Source organism: Pyrenophora tritici-repentis, chromosome 5 (assembly GCF_003171515.1).
Source record: "Pyrenophora tritici-repentis strain M4 chromosome 5, whole genome shotgun sequence".
Classification (NCBI taxonomy): Eukaryota; Fungi; Ascomycota; class Dothideomycetes; order Pleosporales; family Pleosporaceae; genus Pyrenophora; species Pyrenophora tritici-repentis.
In genome coordinates, this window is record NC_089394.1 from 438,991 (window position 1) to 461,306 (window position 22,316).

Below are 22,316 nucleotides of genomic sequence, written 5' to 3' on the forward strand. Positions count from 1 at the left end.
AGTAACGACACCAACGCAAAAACTATCAGTCTAGACCTTCAGGTCAAAACAAGACCAACGCACCTCGCCTTGCCCGGGCAGCAAGTCCAAGAGCGGGTCAATGACGAAACTGCGAGTTGACAAGTTTTGACTAAGCAAGGACGGCGAAAGGTTTATCCGGCCGCAAGATTTCACGTGATTTAATCGCCTTCTCCAACTTTCTCCATTTTACCCCACGCTGTCGTGGCCTCCGCCACAACGCTGCGCGCGCCATCCTCGAGATCCGTATGGACAAACTAACGAAGGCTTACTTAGTTATTCAAAACGACATTTGTTTCGAGTGGTGTGACGCATCGACGATGATGACGTATACTCGCATCTCTGGCATGTTTACGGAACGCGGGGAAGTATCGACTGACGCGTCCTCACCAACCACAGGACTGCGTCGCGCTGTTGCCTACGCAGTACGTATCAATGTATATGATTCTCGCTCAGTATGTGTGGCTGTGAAGGCAATCCCATCTGTGGCTCAATGACTTCGTCCGTGTAGTTGTCCGCGAAACGGATTACTTGCCGAGCTTGGCTCTAACATCATCGCCACGCAGTGGTGGTGTAATCGACTCGTCTTACTCTTTAGCTCCTCTTGGAAGCTACTTGTTCTTGCACTCGCGCTACCACTCTTTGTCTTGTCCTGTCACTTTCCCATTACCCATCTGTCAATCAAGTCAACATGCGTTTCTCACGCGTGGTACCAGTCTTGCCTTTGGCAGCTGCCTTCGTCATTACCGAACTGGCCCGGTTCGACAGCCTTGATGTTGAAAAGGTTGGCAGGCCTTATGTCGACAAAGCTCAGAATGTTTTCGATGACGCGAAGAATGTGCTTGACAATGCATTCGATGAAGTAAAGAAGGGTGCGAATGATGTTTACAACACGATTCATAATGCTGGCTGCGATGTAGAGTCGTGGTTGGAAGGCTCGCAATTTGACGACATTGACTTTGAGGATTCGGAGGGATCCGACTTCAACGACGACGATGAAGATTTCTTCTATTGCAAGGGCAAGCACTGTGATGAAGATCCCCATCATCCTCCGCCTCCCCACCACGGGCCTCCTCATCACGGACCGCCACACCACGGCAAGCCTCATGACCCGCATCACGATGATAAACCGACCCGAACCGTGTACGAGCTCATCAATGAGAGCAAGTACACTACCAAGGTAAGAATCTTCTATATACAATCAGTCTCACACGCATACTAACACTTTACCAGCTTGCAAAGTGGATCAACGAGTTCGACGACATTGTTGAGCTCCTCAATGGCACAACTGCCAACTTCACCGTCTTTGCGCCTACCGATGAGGCTTTCGAGAAGATCCCCGACCACGGCAAACACCCAAGTAAGGAGATCCTGAAGAAGATCCTCAGTTACCATGTCAGCGGTGACTTCTACCCTGCTGGCCGTGTGCTCCACTCCTACACCATCCCAACTCTGTACACGCCCAGCGAGAACCTCGGGCACGCCCAGCGTCTCACAGTCCGCGTTACGCTCAAGGGCCCCGCCATCAACTTCTACAGCCGTATCGTAGCGGTCGACATCTTCGGCACCAACGGCGTTGTCCACGGCATCGACTCCATCCTCTTGCCTCCCCCCAGCGTCGCCTCCATCATCAACCTCCTCCCCGGCGAGTTCAGCACGCTTGAACTCGCCCTACAAAAGACCGACATCTATGACAAGATGAACAGCACAGAGTATCCCCACACCGGTGGCACTCTCTTCGCCCCTTCGAACTGGGCCTTCCAGAAGCTAGGTCCGCGCGTCAACGCCTTCTTGTTCTCAAAGTACGGCCAGAAGTACCTCAAGGCTCTGCTCGAGTATCACATTGTTGTCGACCAGACGCTGTACTCTGATGCCTTTTTCGACGGAACAAAGGATGATGTGGTCGATGACAAGGATGCTCCACCTTATTACCACTACGATCTTCCTACTGTGCTGGATGACAAGTACCTCGCTGTTGATGTGGCTCGCTACGGACCCTTCATTTCCATTAGAATCAACGGCTTCTCGCGCGTCACTGTGCATGACGGTGTCGCCAATGATGGTGTTATTCAGGTCGTCTCTGATGTTCTGATCCCGCCCAAGAACGCCGCTGGTGCGCAGGTTTTCTGGAAGGGCGAGGAACTCGACGTTGAGGACCTCAAGGAGCGTCTTGAGCCTTATCTCGAGGAGAACATGGACTTGTAGGTATGTAGCCGTCATATGGATGGGTAGATACCGTATCCTTTGTCTTTGGGCTTCATGCTGCATTAGACGATCGTCATGAAAAGTCTCTTTCTCGTATACCGACCTTGCCTTCAGGCGAAGCGTGCACCCTACTTCACACTAGCACGTATACAACCTCTAGATAACCAGAATATACATGACTTTGATGTACCGCATGATTCATGAAAAGCATGATTCATGAAAATGATCTCAAAGACCAAGAAGACTGCATTTGTATACGGAAAAACAGTGTACTAGATAGAGTAAATGTACCCCAACTCCGTCAACAATGCTCTACGAGAAGTCCTCGCCGCCCTCCTCAATCGTGTTCTTGACCCGCAATAGAAGAGTAGTCTTCCACTTGTCCAACTTGCTCAGCTGGTCATACTGGAACAGCTGTACAAACAAAGGAGTTAGCAGTCGCTCCATTTCGTGCACAGTCGGATGTAGTCATAACGTACCTTATCAGCGAACATTTCCTGATCACCATCCGCGACAGCCGCGGCCAAGTCAACGAGTAGCGCGTGTTCCCTTTGCTGCTGGAAGCTGGGGTCTAGCTCCCTGTACCTATCAAGGGCAGTAGTGACACCGACCTGGTCGCCCGTGCAGAGCTGGCAGATACCAGCTTTGAGCAAATACTCCTTGACGGACCAACGCATGAGGTTGTTAGAAATGGATGTCTTTGCGACTTTCTCGTAGAGCTCAATAGCCTTGTAGTAGTCTTTGCCTTCAAGGGCTACGAGGTCGGCGGTCTTGAGCCAGAGTTTGTTGGCGAGGGCCTGTGAAGGGTGTGGTTAGTATTTGCCAAAAGGTGGGGTGAGTTTTGGGGAGTGGTTACTTCGGCGTTGTCCTAAGTGTTTGTTAGCATGGTTTTCAGAGAGATTAGTTGAGAGAAGGAATAGGGTAGAAATGATGGGACGTACGCTTTCATACCAGCCTGCTGCTTCTTCGTAAGCGGCTGCTGCACGTGTGTTGTCGCCGAGTTCAACTTCGAAGAGCTCGGCGAGGTTCTGCTTGTGAGTGGCTGCACGACGGAAGTTGCCCTTGCTGCAGTAATGTGCTATGGCCTTGTCTAGACATCTGGCTGCAGCTTCTGGGTCGTCTTTTCGGTAGGCCTCTGACATGTTGTTAGTAGCACGCAGGCCTAAGGCTCGCGATGAAGCATACTGAAGGCGTCTGTGAGAGTGTTTGCCTCGTCATCGGGCTCATTTAGGTGTTGGCGCTGGACTGATGCTGCCTTTTCAAAGGCCTCGCCAGCCTCCTTGCCTAGAAATAGTCAGTATTTGAGAGGAACCAACCTCGCTGTAAAGTAAGATTGCAGTGGAAGTCTCTTCCTACCCATCTTCTGCATCCGGAACGCATTTGCTGCGGCGATGAACTGATCTGCGGCAGCCTCATCTGTCACGTGCGTTAGCCCGAGCGTTGTTATACGACCGCTGAGGTAATACACTTGTCTTGCTTGTTTCCGAAGAAACTGAAGCCGCCAGATGCTTTCTGTAGCGACGCTTCTGCCTATCGCAACACCCCAATATTAGTTTTCCGCTTCATGGTTGAGTCGCGAGCGAAAGCCCCACCTGTTTCAGCAACGCTCTTGGATCGCCAGCCATATTTGCTGAAGCTGCGGTATGGGATGGTTCTGGTAGTGAAAAGTGTATCCGGAGAAGAGAATACTGTGTAAGTAGACGTTGGAATCGAAACTATGGTTGAGACAGGTGGCTGCACTGCCTGTCTCAATGCCCAGCGATGACGACCCACGTTGGTCCATGCGAGCAAGCTGACCTCGGCGGCTTGACCGCATCTGCGCTAGGGCTTCGCAACCGCCTCAAGCCGATCTTGCAGCCACACTACCACCCCTCAGGTTCTATATTGGCTTTCAAACTTCTCGGTATCGAGAGTACGCTAGAAGTAGACATTCTGCGATATCACAGCCAAACGACCGTCTCGCGTATATTGCTATCCCACCAAAATTACCGGATCATGGCCTCACGGCGCGCCTTTGTGGCTGCAAGTTTGTTCAGGCCTTCACAGTACCTGCAAGCACGCTCATATTCGTTTCACAACGTTAAGTACATAAATCCAGTGGTACCAAAGGAGCCGAAGAAGAATTCGGGAGTCCATCCCGACGAGCTCGAGAAGCTTTTCGCAGAGCCCACCTGGTCCGTCAAGTCACTTCTACCACCCAAGACGCGCGCTGCCGATGCCCCGAAAATCACCTCTGAGCAGCTCCACCACCTACTGCGATTGTCTGCCCTCCCGCCACCCGAGACGTCCGAACAAGAGCAGAAGATGCTGGACACGCTTGCGGACCAACTGCATTTTGTGGGTAAGATACAAGAGGTAGATACCACGGGCGTAACTCCCCTACGGGCTATACGTCCTGAGGGACAAGCTGCGATAAAGGAGCAGATGATCGGGTTGGAGCAGGTCAAGGAAGTCCTCAACAGCGAGAAAGTCATAGGACAGCATTATAAGCGCATACAACGAGACACAACACCCAAGGACGCCAAAGACGTTGAAGACTGGGACGTACTAGGCTCAGCTGAGCGCAAGTCTGGCAAATACTTTGTTGTTGAGAGCGAGCGACCCCAGGAATGAGATATTACTGCTTGACGGGGTACAACCAGGTATTGAGGATATTATTTCTATGGCGAAAAACTGCTATGAGCAGAAGAGAAATCTCGGCACTCCATGGATTACAAGCCCATACGCCAATGGCCTCGCGGTAGTGTGCTGAGCCCAGTGGGAAAAAAGTTCAAATTACAAGAACGTGCTGCTCAAACGTGGAGAAACGCCAATAACACCAACAATGAAACCCAGGAAACATTCCAAAGGAAAACAACCCAAGACCGTGGAGCCAGCATGATACTACTAAAGGTCAATCTCTTTTCCACATGAGGTGCAGCACTTGAAAATATGGCCTGCTACGCCACAATCGCAGAAGAGTGGTTCGTCAAGATCGGAGAGCTCTGGTGTTGGCAGCCGGGCCGACCGGGGCTTGGGGGGTGGCCTCGAACCAGAAGCAGTCTGTAAAGATGCTTTTGTTTTATCGGAAAGTGTTCGACTTGATTGCGTCGTTTGTTGAACAATCACCGGCTTAGGTCTGGCTTTGGACAAATGCTTGGCGGAAGTCATGTGCAGCCCCGGAATAGGATCTGCCGTCCTCCTTCGTGGTGCGGGGTGCTGATGCAAAGTCTCGCCTGAATAACTTCGCGGAGACACTGGTAAATCGTCTGATGGGTACAGAACGAAGTCGACATATGCCTGTGTCGACGACCGGGCCTTGCGGGCCATATCAGAGTGACGGCGAGACTCTGCAATCTGGCAACCGGCTCCATCGCGATACATCGTCTGACGATAGCCATGCACCGCTTTCTTGTCCAACTGAGAGGCTGCTGCCTGATGAACCGAGGATATTGATGGCGACGACGGCATGGTGATAGAGTCTGGACCAGATACCAGCATGTAGTATCAAAGAAGAGTTGGAAAGGTTGCCAAGGATCCTGCAAAGCCTTGCCAACTTGGAACCAAGATGGAAAAGAGTTGTTGCGGAATGGCTGTGTAGAGGGAAGTGTGGGAGGAGGGAGTGATGGTGCGGGAGGAGTGGGCGGCGCCAGTATATACCTACTGTGCGGCCATCAGCCTGCCAAGCCCCTCCCACCTGACACCATAGGGCTCTCAATCTCCCCACCATGCCCCTCGGACGCCCTATTCTTTCGCATCAATCGACTCACAGATTCACAAGTAGTACGGAGGGATTTGATTTGCTCGAAGAAATAGAGGTTTGCACCATCTGGGGGGTCTCAGTGCATTTTTGCACACTTCCGGATTGAGCGGTAGGTGGGTCTGGTATCAAAGTCGACGTGAGTATGCAACAACGTACATGAGGGAATTGCCAGCGTATGAGACAAATGGGGGTACTGTATGCATTCGATGCATCTAGTTTTGAGGGGGTACACTCTTTGACCTCGTCGTCACCAGCCGTTCCCTCTATATATGAGACCATCCAGATGGTATGGCCTTAGTAACAGCTTCCATTATAGAACAATAGGTTTTAACATCTTCATGTCTCACTTTTGATTCTTCTCCAAGTCCTTAAAATGTTCCTAACTAGGGTTGTGATGTAGTGCTGTAGTGCTCATGCGTTGTTGTGGGGTCTTGCCAAGCCTACCCCTCTTGGCTTGAGGTAGGCTTCAGACAAGGGACCAGTTGGGCAACGTAGAACAATAATCTGCTGGTAGGCTCAATCTAGTATAGTTTGTGTCTGCTGTAATGGATGGCAATCATTTCTTCAGGCAGTTCGAATACTCGAAGGGCTAGGGAAAGTACGAGTATCTAGTGGATTGCTGGTGAACACAGTACAGGTCGAGAAGCCAAGCCATTACCTTTACTCTTCCCTGTCCGACATTGCGCGTAGACTGCCTTTACGTGCTCTCTCTCGCTTAGGGACCACCTTCACCTGTTTGTAGCTCCACAGATAAAGGATTGCTATTTCGGCTATTCTTTCTTGCTTTCTTCCACCTCACTTCTTTCCACAAATACCTTCTCCACTCACGTCGACTTGGACCTTTGTTCTCCTTCACTGCTTCGATCAGAAAAGAGGTCCCTCGATCAAAAAAAACTACGTTTCGTCTTATCAACATCATCATGGCGCCTAAGATGCCGGCACCACCAAGCGTTAAGAACAAGAGTAGGCCTGCAGGGGGGTTGTATGAACGTGCTATCGCAATGGTATTAGCATGCCTACACCAATCACAGTAAATCACATACTAATATTGCTCAGCAGCAAGAACAACTGGATAAATACCAGATGCAGAATTCAAACAACCTCCAAACCGAGCTACAGACAATCATCGATCGCGTCGTGAGGGAACTGAATGTGACCAAGAAAGATCTAGTGATGACCAATCGAGTACTAGAGAGTGTCACTGAAGAACTACGGGAGGCCAAAATTGCCAAGAAACGGCCGAGGATGAACTTGAGGAGATCAAAAAAACCCTCGAGTCGTCCGATGAGAACCTTGCAGCCATGGAGAGAGAGTTAGAGGGAGCCAAACAGGAACTGGAGAACACAAAGCACGTACTCTCTCAATGGCAGGATGCATATGCGACTGCTTCCAATAATAATGATTCTCTCAGAACACAACGCAAAGCCGATGCACCAACCATCACAAACCTCAAGAGCACTTTGAAGAAAGAGAAGGCGAGGGCGTAAAACAACAGTACTGCCATGGCCAAGCTCGACCAACTCAGGAGCCAGTAGTCTTCTATGAACAACCTCCTGTCTGACGACTGAACGATGAAGCTATCCCTCAACATCACATCACTGTGCCCTCAGCTTTCAAGTCCGGGACAAGCCATTCAAAACTGCCACTCCCTAGTGCTCACGCCAAAAGTTCACAGCAACACAAATATACTTTCACAATTTCTTCTTTATCAGCCTTCGAAAATACGACTTTGTATGTCATCCCAGCCACACTCCTGAGACGTCATACTAATTCCAGAAAACAGCCCCAACCCTAGCCCCAGGAAAACGGGCCGGAACTTATCACGGTTGATAGATCGGATGGTTCCTTGCATTTTCTGTTTTCACTCTACCCTTTCTAGCTGATTGAAAAGTTCTTTCTCTTCTTCTTCCCCTTGCTACATATCACGGGCTGAGATCTCCCCAATCCTATCTTTCTTGCGCACTGATGCGTGGAGAAAAAGTTCCTTCTTTTTCTCTTTGCTTGAAATCCCATGGTAGCTTTGGGGGGCATATCATATGCCATAGTTTGCGAACAAAATACTTTTTTCCTTCACCATCAGCAGGCTACCCTAACCTATGCCGTGTCTATTCGTTTCCGTGATGTGTCATGTGTGCTTCTAATGCGACCCACAGCTACCAACACAACCACAGACAGAATGTTCAACCTCGAACTACAGCATAGTAGATGAATAGTGCATATGTCATTTAATCTGCTACCCCACATGCCTATCCAACCCAATCAATCTCCTTCTCACTCTGCCAGAAACTGCCCGTCTTCCCGTGGATATCCTGAATCGCCAACAAAACCGGCGTCTGAGCACCCTCATCCACAGTCTTAACCCCATTCCCCTTTGTCATATCCGTATTGACATAACCGGGACAACATGCATTAATCAATACCCCACTGCCCGCTTCCTTCTGTTGCCTCGCGAGCGCCTTTGTCCCACCAATCAGCCCTGCCTTACTGACGGCGTATGCTGCACTGGGAAACCCTGCCTCCTTCTCCTTGCCTGCCTCTACTGCCGCCGCAAAGTCTTTCATGATGGCTGTAACATCGTCTTCGGTTTTTGAGGCCAGGAACCGGTTACGGATTTCTTCCGAGTATTTGTTGAGTTTGCCGGCCATGCTGGCTACGTTTACGATGCGGCCGGTGGGTTTGAGGAGGGGGATAAAGGTCCGGCTTGCTTCGAGGGTTTTGTAGTAGTTGCAGTCGAGTGTGGTTTTGACCACGTTGGCATCTATTCATGTTAGCCAATTGCTTTTTCTTTGTATAGGGGAAAGTGCAGATAGACTCACCGAAGCCTTCCATGGCAATGCCGGCGTTGTTGATGACAAAGTCGATGCCATCGCTATGTGTTTGCTTTAGGTGGTCCGCTAGGTCCTTGATGCTGCTGCTGCTCGTGATATCCAACAGGTGGAATCGTATTTCAGAGAGTCCGCCATCAGCCTTCAATGCCTTTGCCTGCTTCAATTGCGCATCTTGCTCTAGACTCTTGACAGCAGCTTCTCCTCTGCCCTGGTCGCGCGCGGTAAGGTATATCAGAAAGGGCCCGTTGTTAAGCGGTGACTTTGGGTATTGAAGCGCGAGTTGGCGGACAATTGCGAGTCCAATACCCTGTATTTGTCAGTCTGGTATATGAGAGAGGGCTCTTCGTTCGGCGCATACCTTGTTTGCGCCGGTGACGACTCCTACACAGTTGTAAGACATGATGTTATTGAGCTTTAGTTGGAGGAAGAATGAAGAGATGAAAGCGGTCTTTGTAGGCAAGATATGCCCCCACTCCTACTACATTTATAATCATTATAAGGACTATGCTGTACACAGTTAAGAAGGTCCATACGTCACTAATCACCGATTGAGCTTCCCCTCGGCTGATGCCCGCGCTATACCCCATGACGTTAACACTGCCGCAGCTGGTGGCAGGAGCCTGGATTATCTTGAAATGCCGACGTTTTTCCAGGAGATTGTCCTTGTGCCCACCTGGGCATGTTCAATTACCTGGCGCAACCTCGGCGTTCTCGATCCCAATCTATCTAATGCGCGTGTGTCTCTCCGCCAGAGACAACAACTTCATTTACAGACCGCGGAAAACATGCAAGGCAACACGCTCGTCGAATGCACTGTTTGGCTGGTAAGAGGGCGTGGGTATACCACATCGTTTCATGTTTCATGTTTCAAGCTCGGCACAGCTTCTCGTTGTGTGGCTCAATCGGCTCACCGTCCCAGGCGCTCCAGATCAGTGGCGTCTGCGGTCAATGGTATCTGGATCGAGTAATCCTACATTACCGCACCAACTAACAAACAGCGGCGTAGCCACGTCGAAGTTGATGGCATTCGAGATTCCTTGATGCGAGCTGTTCATGCGCCCTCCTCATCTGAACGACATGTTCCTCACCGTTGTGACTCGCATATCCAAGTTTGACCCTAGAAGAGCAATGTGCAGAGCAGCCTCGTTTGAGAAATCCCTTTTAGCCAGCGACGTTCGGCTCCACACCGGCACTGTATATCACCCGCCCACGCGTCCGCAACGCCGTTCATTTGGAGCTATCAAACAAAATATCTGGTATTATATACCTTGCACGATTCCATTTGCTCGCTTGAGTGCTCTTTTTCCGTCGGCACCGGAACTCATATGCACCCCAGACCCCCGCGGCTTAGTTCTGCATGCAGCGCCCACGGACTACGGCAATAATCCCTGTCTGGTCATCGTCACAGGGCTACTCAGATAAATTGCGACAACGGATGAAAGGACCTTTTGTACACCAGGAAAATGGAAACAGCAAAGACTTCCCCACTGTTCTTATACGAGGCATGATTGTGGAGAAGATTGATTCTGCCTAAAAGACGGCTTGCGTAGCCATAGAAGTTGCTTTATATACGGATCTGTCCGCTACCCATAATTGATCGCCACGCACTCTTCACTCTAAGACCACCACCAAATCAGTTCCTTACCTATCGTATCGTCAACAATATGAAGATCGCAGCAGCCACCGCTCTTTTTGCAGGCCTCGCCGCCGCTAGTCCAGTTGAACTCACTGAGCGCCAGAGCTGCCCCAAGGTCTACATTTTCGCAGCTCGCGAGACCACCGTGCCTCAAAGCAACGGCTACGGAACTACAGCAAACCTCGTAAACTCCGTCAAGTCTGCCTATTCTGGTGCGGGCTCAGAGGCGATTGTATACCCCGCTTGTGGTGGAGGATCAGCCTGTGGAGGCATCAGCTACGACAACTCTGCTTCCCAGGGAACTGCAGCCGTTGTCAAGGCTGTTACCGCCTACAACCAGAAGTGCCCCAGCACACAGATTGTTCTCATCGGTTACTCTCAGGTGAGTTGAGGAACATGAGAAGAAAAAGTGCGTAGCATGCTGACTATACTCAGGGAGGCCAAATCATGGATAATGCCCTCTGCGGTGGTGCAGGCTCAACCCTTACCGGTAATGCCCTTGCTGCCGTTAAGGCGGCAATCTTCATGGGCGACCCTCACAACCGTAATGGACTACCCTACAACGTCGGCACATGCAAGGCCCAAGGCGTAAGTCTACTATGAATACTGTTGATGGTGTTCAAAACTAACCAGCATTGAAGTTTGCCGCCCGTCCCAACGGCTTCACATGCTCACCAGCCAACACCAGCATCATCCAGAGTTACTGCGACTCTCAGGACCCGTATTGCTGCAACGGAAATGACGCCAACCATCACCAGCAGTACGTCATCATCTACGGTAACCAGGCTCTCAGTTTCATCAAGAGCAAGGTCACTGCTTAGACGCGTATTGCACGCGCAAAGAAGACATACAAAATTGATTGACACCCGCGGAAGGTTGTCAAAACACACTTCAATGTAGATATAACTTAAATCAATATGTATATGTCAATACTGCCTTCATGCATAGATTTTTCTATTTGGTTGACTGGCCAAAGTCTTGTACATGGCTTTTGCCAACAAAATCTTGGAGCAAATGCTATTCGAATCTAGCGACTGATGCACCAATACAACTCCAACAACCCTCATAAACGCCATACAAACATGCATAATACCCCACTCATTATCATCATCCATCTAGCAGCCCGTCACTTACAATTTGGCCTTTGGCCACTGATCCATCAAATCGGCCATTTCAAACCTCGGCCAGTCTGGGTTAAGGCTCGGTGCGGGCCTCTCGCGGTCCCAGGCCCACTTCTCCTTTAGTTCCGGCTCTAGATCGTCTTCCAACATTTGAATGACGTACTTTCCGAGTACGGGGAAGAACTTGTAGCCGTGGAAGGATCCACATGTTGCGACGTATAGGCCCTTGGCGCCGGCATGAGGCGAGATGATGAAGTCGGAAGAAGTGGTGAAAGCGTCCCTGTGATACGTTAGAAATGTGAAAAAAAGTATAGACTCTAAGTAGTACTAACCAGCAAATCCGGTGCTTGTCCATCTTCCAGTTCGCGCCCTTCTTGCCGTAGAAGACGTCATTCGCATGGGCAATGTCTAGCTTCAATGGGCTTGGAACATCCCATTGGTTGTAGTCCTTGCCTGATGGCGGTGCGGAGACGAATCGACCAGGAAGTACTTCGTGAGTGTTCTTGAAGATCTTCTCGCCCCACCACTTGAGCTCGCGGTCTTTGGTAGGTGGCAGACTGCCGATAAACGGTCCGTAGGCGGCGGTATAGCCTTGGACACCAACGGGCATGTCCTTGAAGCGTTCGTACGACTTTTCGTCCAGAGTGGTCATGCCGGTCGTGATACCACCAGCAACAATTCTCGATCCAGAACGGAGCTCTTTGTTGCCACTTTTCTGGGCGGCCTGCTCGAGAAGTTTTGCCGTATAGGCGCCGGTTGATAGGACGACATGTGTGGCGGAGATGGTGTTTCCTTGCTCGGTGTTGACACCTGTGCATCGACCGGTGTTGTCGAATGCTAGACTTTCAACTTTTTCCGTGATGTACTTGACGCCGTTGTCGATCGACCACTTGGTCACTGCTCTTAGTGCATCACCAGCCTGTGCCCACCCACTCGTCTTGTTGACCAGTACACTCTTTGCTCCGTCATAGTTTGCATCTTCAAACAGTCCGCCAAACAACTTCTTTGCCTCCTCAATAGTTACAGACTGTAGGTCTGCCTCCCTTCCGAGCTTCTTGTAGTTGTCGATGACCTCTTGTGCGTAATCTGAGCGGCAGACCCAGAAAATGCCCGTTTCATGAAAGTATGGTTTCCATAGTGGGTCCTCCTTGAAGACATCTTGTGCTTCAAGAGCAAGTCTGCAATAGATGACATCGTCGTAATCTGCGCGCACGACCTTGTTCCAATCCCAAGAAGCTGCCACGCGGTTGTCGGCGTCCCATGCATCCTGGTCGACAATAGTTACTTGTCGATCGGGGTACTTCTTGATAAGATGGTAAGCAGTCGAAACCCCGAAGACGCCAGCGCCAACGACAAGATATGAGGGTTTGCTCGATGCCATGTTGTTCAAAATCCAAGTCTTGTCGTCGCAAAGCATAAAGTGGGATAGATTTGATGTGATGATAAAAACTCAATGGCGCTCTACACCGTATTTATACCACGACATACTACAGCTTCAATCGAATATCCCAATGCGGCCTGCATGATAAGTGGACCCTTCTCGGCCTCGTCGTGGTTGCGGTAAACTAGGGGCGGGGCATCCGTGGAGGTTGTTTCCTCATCAAGCAAAGCTTTGCGACGGCCAAACTTCATCGCCTTTCCGACTCTTTCTCCGCCGGCTACTATGGCTCTAATTGGATATGACGTGTAATGTATCGACTGCATATCTACTGATACGGCTGTTTGAAATGTTGCGCATCGTCACCGACGGTTCCGAGTGCTGGTGCGTTTCGCCGCATGTAAGCGGTGGCGTGCTAGCCCAAGCGGGCCATGCGGCGCGATGGCGGGCAGTGAATGGCAACGTAGTATTACATACTCATATGGGTTTCTTACACTTGTTTGGTGTTCCAATTATCTACTATGATTGAGATAGGACAAGTGCATGCCTGGGTAACGACTACACTCGCGATGTTCACTCCATGCCATGATCCGAGTCTTTCTGGCATCTCTTGGTGACACATGGCTCTTGCAGCTTATTTGTATCATAGATATACATGTAAATGGCAATGCCCGTCGAGCCTGAGTTTTTTACGAAGTCTGTGGGCGAATGCCGGAACAGTCAACGCACTACCAAGGCACTGGATATGCCCCGTGCCAGATAGAGGATCTGACACGAGAAATTACTCGCAGAATACAAGACTTCATGCGCAGCTACATACGCGCGGCTCGGTCCGGACTCACGGATAGCTAGCGAACACCTGTATAGCTTGGAAAACTTGACATACTAGTGTGCAAAGGTCATTGTAGGCGCCAGCCTTACACCAACTTTGACACTTCGGCAACCTATGAGAAGCCGTTGTTACAAACGACACTCATCCACAGTAATGCAAAGACTCTCTAAAAGTCCTCCAGATGATTGGTGGAGATGTTCAGATCAGTTTCAAGTCTCGGGAGCCAATTGTGGGCTTGCTTGAATCGGTAGAAACCATCACCTTTAGAGAAGGTACCAGCAACCAAGCGGCTATGGATAGTTGCTGTAGATATTCTATACAGAATTACATGAAATTAAATTGATAGTGACACCAGTCCAGCTGCAACAAGGTACTATACACAAGTCCGCCATGTAGTTGGACTACTTTTCCTGTCCATCTTCGACAGACCCACCACCTCAGTGGCCGCAACCGCCAGCCCCATCCGCAAACATACAAGGTCCATAAGCACACCGAACCTCTCCCTTACGATTACCGACGTAACACTTGCGATACCCCGCCCAGTTTACCGATGGTTTCTTAACATCCCGCCAGATATTGAATGGACCGCTTGGCACGTAACGGCACTAAAAGTAACAGAATTAAGTTAGAGGACATTAAGTCTAGAGGCGGAGTAACCATCTTATGCAACATGTGTTCAAGCCTGCGTCTTCACACTCTTTGTTTCCTCTTGTTCCGTCAGCGTTGCACCATACGGCATATGGGTTGGTGTTTGGGGCTTGGGGTCCAGCTGAAGTAATCGTTGCTGCGAGGAGAGTGAGGGTGATGGTGAGGAGCTTCATGCTGGCGTTGAGAAGGATTCGGGAATTAAATTAGATGGATGTGAGCTTTGGAGCTTGTGTGCTCGTGAGCGAGGCTTCATAATAAAATGTTGTCCCTTCGCTCCGACTCTTCGTACCAGCCATTTGTGCTTCAACGGCTCTACTTTCTCTACGCAAAGACGCCTTGACGCTGTCCCGTAAGACTCTGGGGAGCCACAAAGATAAGGTTGGGTGATGACTTGTCATCGCTAAACATTCTATGCTTCCAGTGTAGCTACCAGTCTACTATCCTTGAATGGGCTTAATCATGCATAGAAGGACCAAGAGCCGTGAAATGATCCAAGCTGAGTAATAACTTTAACCAAAAAAGAGCCAGGCCTTATCACCACACCGACCAAGGCGTGGATATCTCATCCGAAGCGTCGCCCCAAGCGCAATCATCTCCAACACAAGTTCTAGTCAGACCGCGCTAACTTTAGTTGGATGACGGGTGTTTTGATCTCGTATACATGACTTCAGCAGTCATATCGCCTGCATGCATACGATCCAACTTCCAAACGTGCACCTCGATCTCTGTTCTACCCCACTCCGTTTCTGGTTCACTATTCAGGTCTGCTCGTATACGATCAGGTGACCTGGAAAATTCATGGATAGCCAACCAGGTACACGGCTCAGGGTGTGGTTCATCGGTAGTTGGGAGACCTTTGAGAGCGCGGGATTGTGCGTTTGTTCTTGCGTAGAGGAGCTTGTAGCGTAGTGTACGAATGAAGTGTGGTGATTGAGAGAGAATGGAGGTTTGCTGTCGGGAGAAAATGTTAAAGGTGCTGATTGAAGTACAGGGTGAGAACCACGGGGGATGTACCTGATGGAAGAACGCATGGATACTGTCAAGACCTCGCTCTTTCTCTGGTCTGACCCCTGAACTCAAAATGTATTGCGCGTGACCTGCCTCCGAGTCAGGTTTATCATATATTTCTACTATTGGAAAGGCCGCTTACCTCCTCCATCACCGTCTTTCCTAGGCGTTGCACCCAAGAAGCCCAGATAACTGACATCCATGTCGGCAAAATCATAGATAACTCCACTACCAGGTAGGATGCTACTCTTGACACCGATCTTCTTGAATTCATCACTGAGCGTGAAAGCCAAGTCCTGCATGGGATAACATGCGAGGAAGGGCTTTGGGTTCTGGAGGTCACCAGTAGGCGAGGTCTTGTTGACGTCAACGTAGCGGAAAGCGAACCGGATGCTGGATGTAGAGATGACTTCGGGGATATGTTCGTCATCGTACCATCTGAGAAACGTAGGTTCGTTGAGTATGTTTTCACTCGCGGGCGAGATGCGAGAGCGGACGAAGAGTATTCCTGGGCCTTGTATTGCTGAGATGGACATGTTGTAGTATTAAAGTGGTGAGAAGGTGTGGCCAGATAGGCGAGATTTAAGTTGGCACCTCAACTCGGGAATACAAGCCACAAGAACGTTGTATTCACCAATTCGATAGAGTAGGGTGGACACCTGGGTGACATAATATACTTGAAATACTATTGTATAAAGGCCACTGTATTCGCCAGACACGTCTATTAGGTGTTTACTCACATTGTCAAGTATTTTATGTTACTTCGGTGCGGGTATAGATTGCCGTAAAAGCACTACCCCGCTCTGATGTACCCGACTCGATGACTAAAGGGCTTGTAGAGCGGCTGGAGACCTAATTTAAGCAGTATTACGGAACGGTCTTCCTGGGAAAGTCGACCATTTCTCGCCCGTGTGACCGCAAAGGTCGCCATACTGTGTCTGATGTAGTATCCTTATTGCGACTGCTCGTGGCCCGGATCTCATAGTCTCGACTTGTTCGCTAACAAATTCTCTAGACCTCTCTTGAGCTCTTCATTCATCCCCTCTTTTCCAGGGCGACGACTGTCACGGTCGACGAAGACGTGGACGAATTCGCCAACAGCCTTGACCTCGTCCTCTCCATTTTGAAAGACACCGATTTCATATGTCACCGAGCTTCTTCCCAATTTATTCACTCTCAATGCGAGGTCTACGACAGCGGGGAATTCGATGGGAGCAAGGTAATCACAGTGTGAATGTACGACCAGGCCGATTTGCGATGAGGTGGGTGGATGCAATGAGCAGTGTTGGATGAGGTAAGTGTTTACTACCGAGTCGAAGCTAGTAAGACTTAGTAATGATATTGTTATTTTTGTATTCACAGGCGTACAGACAGATAATAATAGACGCTGTTGTTCATATGGTGGTACATGTCATTGTCGCTCCTGGCAGCTGTCAGTGCGTGCTGGGAAGTACGCGTCGCGTGGGGCGGTACCATCTTGTCCTATACTCGAGCTGGAAGTTGTAGTCATTGCGACGACGTGACTTCAACGCCTCAAGTGCCATGTTTGTATATTTCCCTTGTTGAGTGTTGGGTAGAGACGCGTCGTAGAGCGAACAGTCGGGCTAAGGTCCACATGCCGTCACACCTCGGCTTGCGCAGCCATGGCCAAACTTTTCGCACACGCAGCCCTCAACCCCTCCAAGTTCAAGCCCCGCGATTCTGGCGCCCTCTCCGCGCATCCTCGCATATCTTGCATCAAAGGGCCGTCTGCCCGTGCCCAAGACTCGCACAGGCTCACCCTCCATGGACCTTGTGCCTGTTCCCACGCGCGACAAATACTTGCCTTTGCGCGACGATAGATTTCCCTGGAAAGACCCGCCAGCCGTTGCAATCACGCCGTGCGATCCTTGGCCGCCGCCATACTACCTCGAAGATGGATTGCGCAAGGTGACGCCGTATCATTTCACATACAACACATACTGCAAGGAAAGATGGAGGGGTAGGGAAATTTTGGACATTTTCTCTAGCGAGTTCCGCGACCGACCCGCCGAGTACTACGAACAGGCCATAATAGACGGACGTGTTGTGTTGAACGGAAAGCCCGTGCCGAGTACGAAGACGATAGTAAAGAATGGCGATGTCATTTCCCATACGCTGCATCGACACGAACCTCCATGTACTGCGCAGCCCATTGGTATTGTGCACGAGGATGACAACATGATAGTCATCAATAAGCCCGCCGGCATGCCAGTGCACCCCGCTGGACGCTACAACTTCAATTCCATCATCGAGATCATGCGTGCGGATCGAGGCTACGGCTGGAACCCATTACCGTGTAATAGGCTGGATAGGCTCACCAGCGGTATCATGTTCATCGGGAAACACAAGCAGGCAGCAGAGGAGCTGAGCGCACAAATAAGAGGGAGGACCGTGAAGAAGGAGTACATTACACGTGTAGTTGGCGAGTTTCCAGAAGGAGAGATCCTTTGTGAGAAGCCGATACTGCAAATCAGCCCTAAGCTAGGTCTCAATCGCGTGCGCGCAAACGGCAAGGAGGCAAAGACGGTCTTCAAGCGCATGGCATATTACCCACCCAAGGACGATGGCAGGAGGCCCAACGGAGAGGATAGCGAAACAGACCCGCAAGGCCAGCCTTGGAAGAAACTCCGCGGCTACTCCATCGTGCGCTGCTTCCCTGTCACTGGCCGTACCCACCAACTGCGCGTCCATTTACAATTTCTTGGCCACCCAATTTCCAACGACCCCATATATGCCAATCAGCGTGTCTTCGGCCCCGCTCTGGGACGAGGACAATCCGAAGATGAAGACGACGAAGACATCATGTCGCGTCTATCGCGCATGGGCAAAGAAGAGGTTGCTGACGCTGTTGCCTACCACGATGAAATGGTCGATGCGTACAATAAAAGAAAAGCCGAGCGAATGACGGGCGAAAAGTGCAAAATCTGCGATACAGATTTATACAGCGATCCCGGGGTGCACGAACTAGGCATTTACCTACATGCACGGAGATACAGGTGTGAGGAAGGAAAGTGGGATTATGAGACAGGACTGCCGGAGTGGGCGTTGCCACCACCGGGTTACGAAGGACCTACAGAGAGTACAGAGGAATCAGATCCGCTAGCTGTTGATATGAAGAAGTTAGGTTTGGAAGACGATGTTTGTGAAGAGAGTCCATCCAAACCAGCAAAAGGCGAGTTGAAGAATAAATAGAAGATGCTTCTGAGACATGAGTTTCCAAGATACCCATCAATACATATTTTGTCACCCCTCTCAATCTATCAGAGCCACTCTCGGAATTAACGCTTGTCAGCATGGATACTTTGAGCGTGTTTCATATACACATTTGCTGTCGGTTGGTGTGAATCGAAGAAGCATGTCTTGTCGAGTTGAGTTCCAAACATGGCTAGGCCAGGGTCCACTCGGCTAGCACCTACTCAAACGTCATGGGGTCACCAACCAACATAGTACTCCCAAACAACATCCAAATTTCCCGTGCTGCTTCCCTAACTCTCGATCGCTGCTTCTCAGCTGTTCAACTCTCGTATATCCAATCAGTAGTGGTAATTGACAGCAATGGGTCGCACCGAAAAATCTCAGGGTCTAGCGCCACCTGCTATTCGTAAAGACATTCGCGCAAAACAAGCACGCCATGTTGTCAATAAAATCGTACCTGCGATATTAGCCTCAAATGCAAGGGCTAGGAAAGGCGCAGACAATAGCGAGCTTATAGTAGACCCTGGGCGTCTTGGGACAGCCGAAAAAGATGGAATTAGAAGCAAGAATGACGCACATGCCAATGATGGCGAAGATGGTGGATATGTCAAGAGGAAAGGTCAAGGACGGCGGAAAGCGAAAGGTGGTGGGGGTCTTGAGGATGAACATATGGGAAAAGATGATGTCGCAAGGGATAGTGGCAAAGGAAAGGGAAAAGGCAAAAAGCGCAATGATTCTCTGGAAGAAGACCTATCGTCTTTGAACCTGGCGCAAACTGCGCCGCTATCTCCAAAGAAAGAACGCAGCATACGCATTATAGCAACCGACACGCTTACAGCTGCACATATGCTTACCCACCCGTCCTTGTACAACCCTACCATGCCATCGAAACTCTCTAATAAGAAGTCTCCAAACACCTGTATCCTCAACATGGCCTCTCCTCTCCGCCCTGGCGGTGGTGTTCTGGCTGGCGCAACGTCACAAGAAGAATACCTCTGCGCGCGTACAACGCTTCTCCCCAGCCTGAAAGAGACCTTTTATCGGCTCCCTGAACTAGGAGGAATCTACACGCCCGATGTGCTTGTATTCCGAAACTCTCTCTCCCTTGGCGACAACGCGGGCGAACTATCGCCGACTGAGAGGTGGTACGTCGACGTCGCCAGCGCGGGTATGCTCCGGTTCCCAGAACTGGAGGGCGAGGAAGACGAAGTAAAGCGGTTGGGCAAGAAAGATAGGCGGCTTGCAGAAGCGAAGATCCGGGCCGTGTTGAGGATTATGGAGAGGAAGGGGGCGGAGAAAGTGGTGCTGGGTGCTTGGGGCTGTGGCGCCTATGGAAACCCCGTCAAGGATATCGCTGAGGCTTTCCGAAGTGTGCTTGACGGAGTGCCCCACTCATCCTCTACCAGTAAAAAGAGCAAAAACGGTCATGCAGAACAGGAGACGTGGCCAGGTATCAAGGAAGTTATTTTCGCAATTGGTAACCGCAAAATGGCAACCGACTTCGCTGCTGCTTTCGGTGGTACGATCCAAGTCGAGGCTGGCCCTGGATCCGAAGCTACTGCAGAAGATGAAGAGGGGGAAGACGCGGTGGCCGAGGAACTACGCACTAAGATCCAAGAGATGGAGAGTCAGCTTAGTCAAGTTTACAACCCGGATCTGAAGACTAGAATGGGGGTGATACTCGATGGTTTGAAAGCGCAATTGCGAGAGCGGGAGGGTACACCGGAGGCAAGCACATATACTGGGGATGATGAGGATGACGAGAATGATGAAGATGATAGTGAAGAAGGGAGTGAGGATGAAAGAAACGAGGATGTCGATAGTGAGAGTGATTGAGCGGGTGCACAACGTATGTATCCAGCGAATACAAATGTGGAGTCTCCTATTAGATGAATAAGCCTAGTGTGCACACGGAATTGTTTCCTAGGATTGTCTTGTGTTGTCATCGTGTACGTGTCCAACATTGTGAGGAAAGAATAACGAATGTGTCCTATATGTGGTCTTCGCTCATAATATGTGCCCAGCATTCCCAGCTTGTGATTGCGTCTTGCACACCAGACACTCTTCTTCTGCACACTCAAGATACGCAGGTATGTTCTTCCATCCTCACATACACAATTGCGGAACAAATAATCATCCGATGTCGTCGTCATCGCCGTTTCAATACAACCCGGGATATTGGAATAACCCGGTATGACTCTCGTGTGAATTCGCGGTATAGGCTAAAGATAGCCTATCGGGAAGAAACATGGCCATGTGAGGGTCAGGGGTTCGTGAAGCGAGAATGAGGGGGTTTCCACCTGTCATGCTGAATACGGTTAGAGCAGGTGCCGGCATGTCATCCACATTAGCTGACAGTTTCCGTCCTACGTAGCACGACTGCAGATCCGCCAACTTCGCAACCGTCTGATCTACACACCCGCATTCCATCTAGCTGTTGCATTAGCGACGTTCAAAACATGGCGTCTCCATATGTAGTGCGTTGCCGAACAGGACGAGGACCTCTGAACCTTGGAAGCTAACAGTAACAGCCGAATGCGTCGATCCAATGGATCGCATCAGCCAAAGATGATGAGCAAAAGATCGGCTTCCTGGATTTACCGCGCGAACTTCGAGACCTGATCTACGGGTTTGCGTTTCGTGCAGAAGGCGCCATACTCATCTACTCACGCGACCCTTACGCCGTGCGGCCCTTGGCCAAAGCAATGAACATCCGACACAAAGGATCGGGACCAATTGAGCCAGAACCTATGCGCAACGGACAGATACCCGTGGCACTCGTGAGGACATGTCGACAGCTTTACGCAGAGTGCAGCCCGGTGCTTTACGGCAGCAACACGTTTGCTTTCTGGACGTCGAGCGAACTCGACCTTGGTGCTCCTAGCGGGCTGGTGCGTCATGTTATTGGCGCGGCGGATCCTCGCGACTTGTTCAAGAAGCATCTTGAAGAAGTGAGTTATTGGTGGAAGAGACGGTTTTGGCCAGACGTCCTGCGCAGTAGTCGGGCGATGCTGGAGCGCTTCCCGAACCTGGAAACTTTGACTATACCGCTAAAGGTACCACCGAATGGGCAGATCCAGCGGCCGGTGTTTCTCCATGTGGTGAACAAGACGAGAGAGCAGCGTGTTGCTCTTGCGGCGAGTTGGATGAAGCCGAGATGTTCGTGGGAGGACGAGAGGCTGCGCAGGTGTTTGCATCTGGAAGTCCTTCCACCTCCTGGCTCTTTTAGAGATCAATACGCAGGTTCGCGCTTTGTTCCGGAAGACGACGACGATTGGGATGTTACAGAGTTTGCAGATGCTTTCCAGTTGATGAAGAACCTGACATGATTGCGAAAGGAAGTCATGCATATGTCGATAGGAGTAATCAGCACTAGGGCTTCATCATGTAAGCAAGCAACAGTAATATAATAGGAAGCGGGAAATGACGAAGTTGCGATAAAGTTCACCACAAAGCCGTTCCCGACTGCCGCCATTCATGGGTTGTTGTTGCCGCATCGTCTGCCGTAGCCGCCCGCATCCGCCCGATCACCACTCCAACAATCAGCATCATCATCATCATCATCACCGAGGCCGCCGCGCCAGACCCCCAACCCCGAAACTCCGACAAAAACTCTCATCTCGGCCTACCTCATATCGTACCGGTACGTACATACTCCCAACAACTGGCGCCGCCGCCGCCGCC

At 50.5% G+C, this 22,316-nt stretch overlaps 14 protein-coding genes across 14 annotated transcripts; 7 read left to right on the top strand and 7 right to left on the bottom strand.

Moving 5' to 3' along the window:
- Nucleotides 1-709: 709 nt before the first annotated feature.
- PtrM4_101240 (Secreted and surface protein containing fasciclin repeat) lies at nt 710-2,223 on the top strand (the record flags this gene model as incomplete). Its single annotated transcript, XM_001936445.2, has 2 exons — nt 710-1,198; nt 1,252-2,223. The coding sequence occupies 2 exons, from the start codon at nt 710-712 to the stop codon at nt 2,221-2,223; spliced, it is 1,461 nt and encodes a 486-aa protein (XP_001936480.2).
- Nucleotides 2,224-2,535: 312 nt separating this feature from the next.
- PtrM4_101250 (uncharacterized protein) lies at nt 2,536-2,900 on the bottom strand (the record flags this gene model as incomplete). The annotated part of the gene is made up of 2 exons (XM_066107434.1): nt 2,536-2,637; nt 2,703-2,900. 2 exons carry the CDS (start codon nt 2,898-2,900, stop codon nt 2,536-2,538), a joined length of 300 nt encoding a protein of 99 aa, XP_065961883.1.
- A 77-nt stretch (nt 2,901-2,977) lies between these two features.
- PtrM4_101260 (uncharacterized protein) lies at nt 2,978-3,848 on the bottom strand (the record flags this gene model as incomplete). The annotated part of the gene is made up of 6 exons (XM_066107435.1): nt 2,978-3,091; nt 3,165-3,358; nt 3,409-3,507; nt 3,580-3,639; nt 3,690-3,753; nt 3,816-3,848. 6 exons carry the CDS (start codon nt 3,846-3,848, stop codon nt 2,978-2,980), a joined length of 564 nt encoding a protein of 187 aa, XP_065961884.1.
- A 136-nt stretch (nt 3,849-3,984) lies between these two features.
- Nucleotides 3,985-4,836, top strand: PtrM4_101270 (GatC, Asp-tRNAAsn-Glu-tRNAGln amidotransferase C subunit; the record flags this gene model as incomplete). Its single annotated transcript, XM_001936443.2, has 1 exon — nt 3,985-4,836. The coding sequence occupies one exon, from the start codon at nt 3,985-3,987 to the stop codon at nt 4,834-4,836; it is 852 nt and encodes a 283-aa protein (XP_001936478.2).
- Nucleotides 4,837-6,885: 2,049 nt separating this feature from the next.
- On the top strand, nt 6,886-7,282 carry PtrM4_101280 (uncharacterized protein; the record flags this gene model as incomplete). The annotated part of the gene is made up of 2 exons (XM_066107436.1): nt 6,886-6,969; nt 7,022-7,282. 2 exons carry the CDS (start codon nt 6,886-6,888, stop codon nt 7,280-7,282), a joined length of 345 nt encoding a protein of 114 aa, XP_065961885.1.
- A 929-nt stretch (nt 7,283-8,211) lies between these two features.
- PtrM4_101290 (FabG, Dehydrogenase with different specificities (related to short-chain alcohol dehydrogenase)) lies at nt 8,212-9,193 on the bottom strand (the record flags this gene model as incomplete). The annotated part of the gene is made up of 3 exons (XM_001936440.2): nt 8,212-8,723; nt 8,782-9,100; nt 9,152-9,193. 3 exons carry the CDS (start codon nt 9,191-9,193, stop codon nt 8,212-8,214), a joined length of 873 nt encoding a protein of 290 aa, XP_001936475.1.
- Nucleotides 9,194-10,457: 1,264 nt separating this feature from the next.
- On the top strand, nt 10,458-11,250 carry PtrM4_101300 (Cutinase multi-domain protein; the record flags this gene model as incomplete). The annotated part of the gene is made up of 3 exons (XM_001936439.1): nt 10,458-10,811; nt 10,865-11,017; nt 11,071-11,250. 3 exons carry the CDS (start codon nt 10,458-10,460, stop codon nt 11,248-11,250), a joined length of 687 nt encoding a protein of 228 aa, XP_001936474.1.
- Nucleotides 11,251-11,559: 309 nt separating this feature from the next.
- On the bottom strand, nt 11,560-12,931 carry PtrM4_101310 (sarcosine oxidase; the record flags this gene model as incomplete). Its single annotated transcript, XM_001936438.1, has 2 exons — nt 11,560-11,830; nt 11,883-12,931. The coding sequence occupies 2 exons, from the start codon at nt 12,929-12,931 to the stop codon at nt 11,560-11,562; spliced, it is 1,320 nt and encodes a 439-aa protein (XP_001936473.1).
- Nucleotides 12,932-14,197: 1,266 nt separating this feature from the next.
- Nucleotides 14,198-14,581, bottom strand: PtrM4_101320 (uncharacterized protein; the record flags this gene model as incomplete). Its single annotated transcript, XM_066107437.1, has 2 exons — nt 14,198-14,365; nt 14,495-14,581. The coding sequence occupies 2 exons, from the start codon at nt 14,579-14,581 to the stop codon at nt 14,198-14,200; spliced, it is 255 nt and encodes an 84-aa protein (XP_065961886.1).
- A 454-nt stretch (nt 14,582-15,035) lies between these two features.
- PtrM4_101330 (uncharacterized protein) lies at nt 15,036-15,952 on the bottom strand (the record flags this gene model as incomplete). Its single annotated transcript, XM_001936437.1, has 2 exons — nt 15,036-15,505; nt 15,559-15,952. 2 exons carry the CDS (start codon nt 15,950-15,952, stop codon nt 15,036-15,038), a joined length of 864 nt encoding a protein of 287 aa, XP_001936472.1.
- Nucleotides 15,953-16,395: 443 nt separating this feature from the next.
- On the bottom strand, nt 16,396-16,960 carry PtrM4_101340 (FcbC, thioesterase; the record flags this gene model as incomplete). Its single annotated transcript, XM_066107438.1, has 3 exons — nt 16,396-16,735; nt 16,789-16,839; nt 16,890-16,960. 3 exons carry the CDS (start codon nt 16,958-16,960, stop codon nt 16,396-16,398), a joined length of 462 nt encoding a protein of 153 aa, XP_065961887.1.
- A 241-nt stretch (nt 16,961-17,201) lies between these two features.
- Nucleotides 17,202-18,629, top strand: PtrM4_101350 (RluA, Pseudouridylate synthase, 23S RNA-specific; the record flags this gene model as incomplete). Its single annotated transcript, XM_066107439.1, has 2 exons — nt 17,202-18,105; nt 18,268-18,629. The coding sequence occupies 2 exons, from the start codon at nt 17,202-17,204 to the stop codon at nt 18,627-18,629; spliced, it is 1,266 nt and encodes a 421-aa protein (XP_065961888.1).
- Nucleotides 18,630-18,992: 363 nt separating this feature from the next.
- On the top strand, nt 18,993-20,306 carry PtrM4_101360 (uncharacterized protein; the record flags this gene model as incomplete). Its single annotated transcript, XM_001936434.2, has 1 exon — nt 18,993-20,306. A coding segment is annotated over one exon (1,314 nt), but the record flags the coding sequence as incomplete, so codon positions are not given.
- Nucleotides 20,307-21,091: 785 nt separating this feature from the next.
- Nucleotides 21,092-21,961, top strand: PtrM4_101370 (uncharacterized protein; the record flags this gene model as incomplete). Its single annotated transcript, XM_001936433.1, has 2 exons — nt 21,092-21,109; nt 21,164-21,961. 2 exons carry the CDS (start codon nt 21,092-21,094, stop codon nt 21,959-21,961), a joined length of 816 nt encoding a protein of 271 aa, XP_001936468.1.
- Nucleotides 21,962-22,316: the final 355 nt, after the last annotated feature.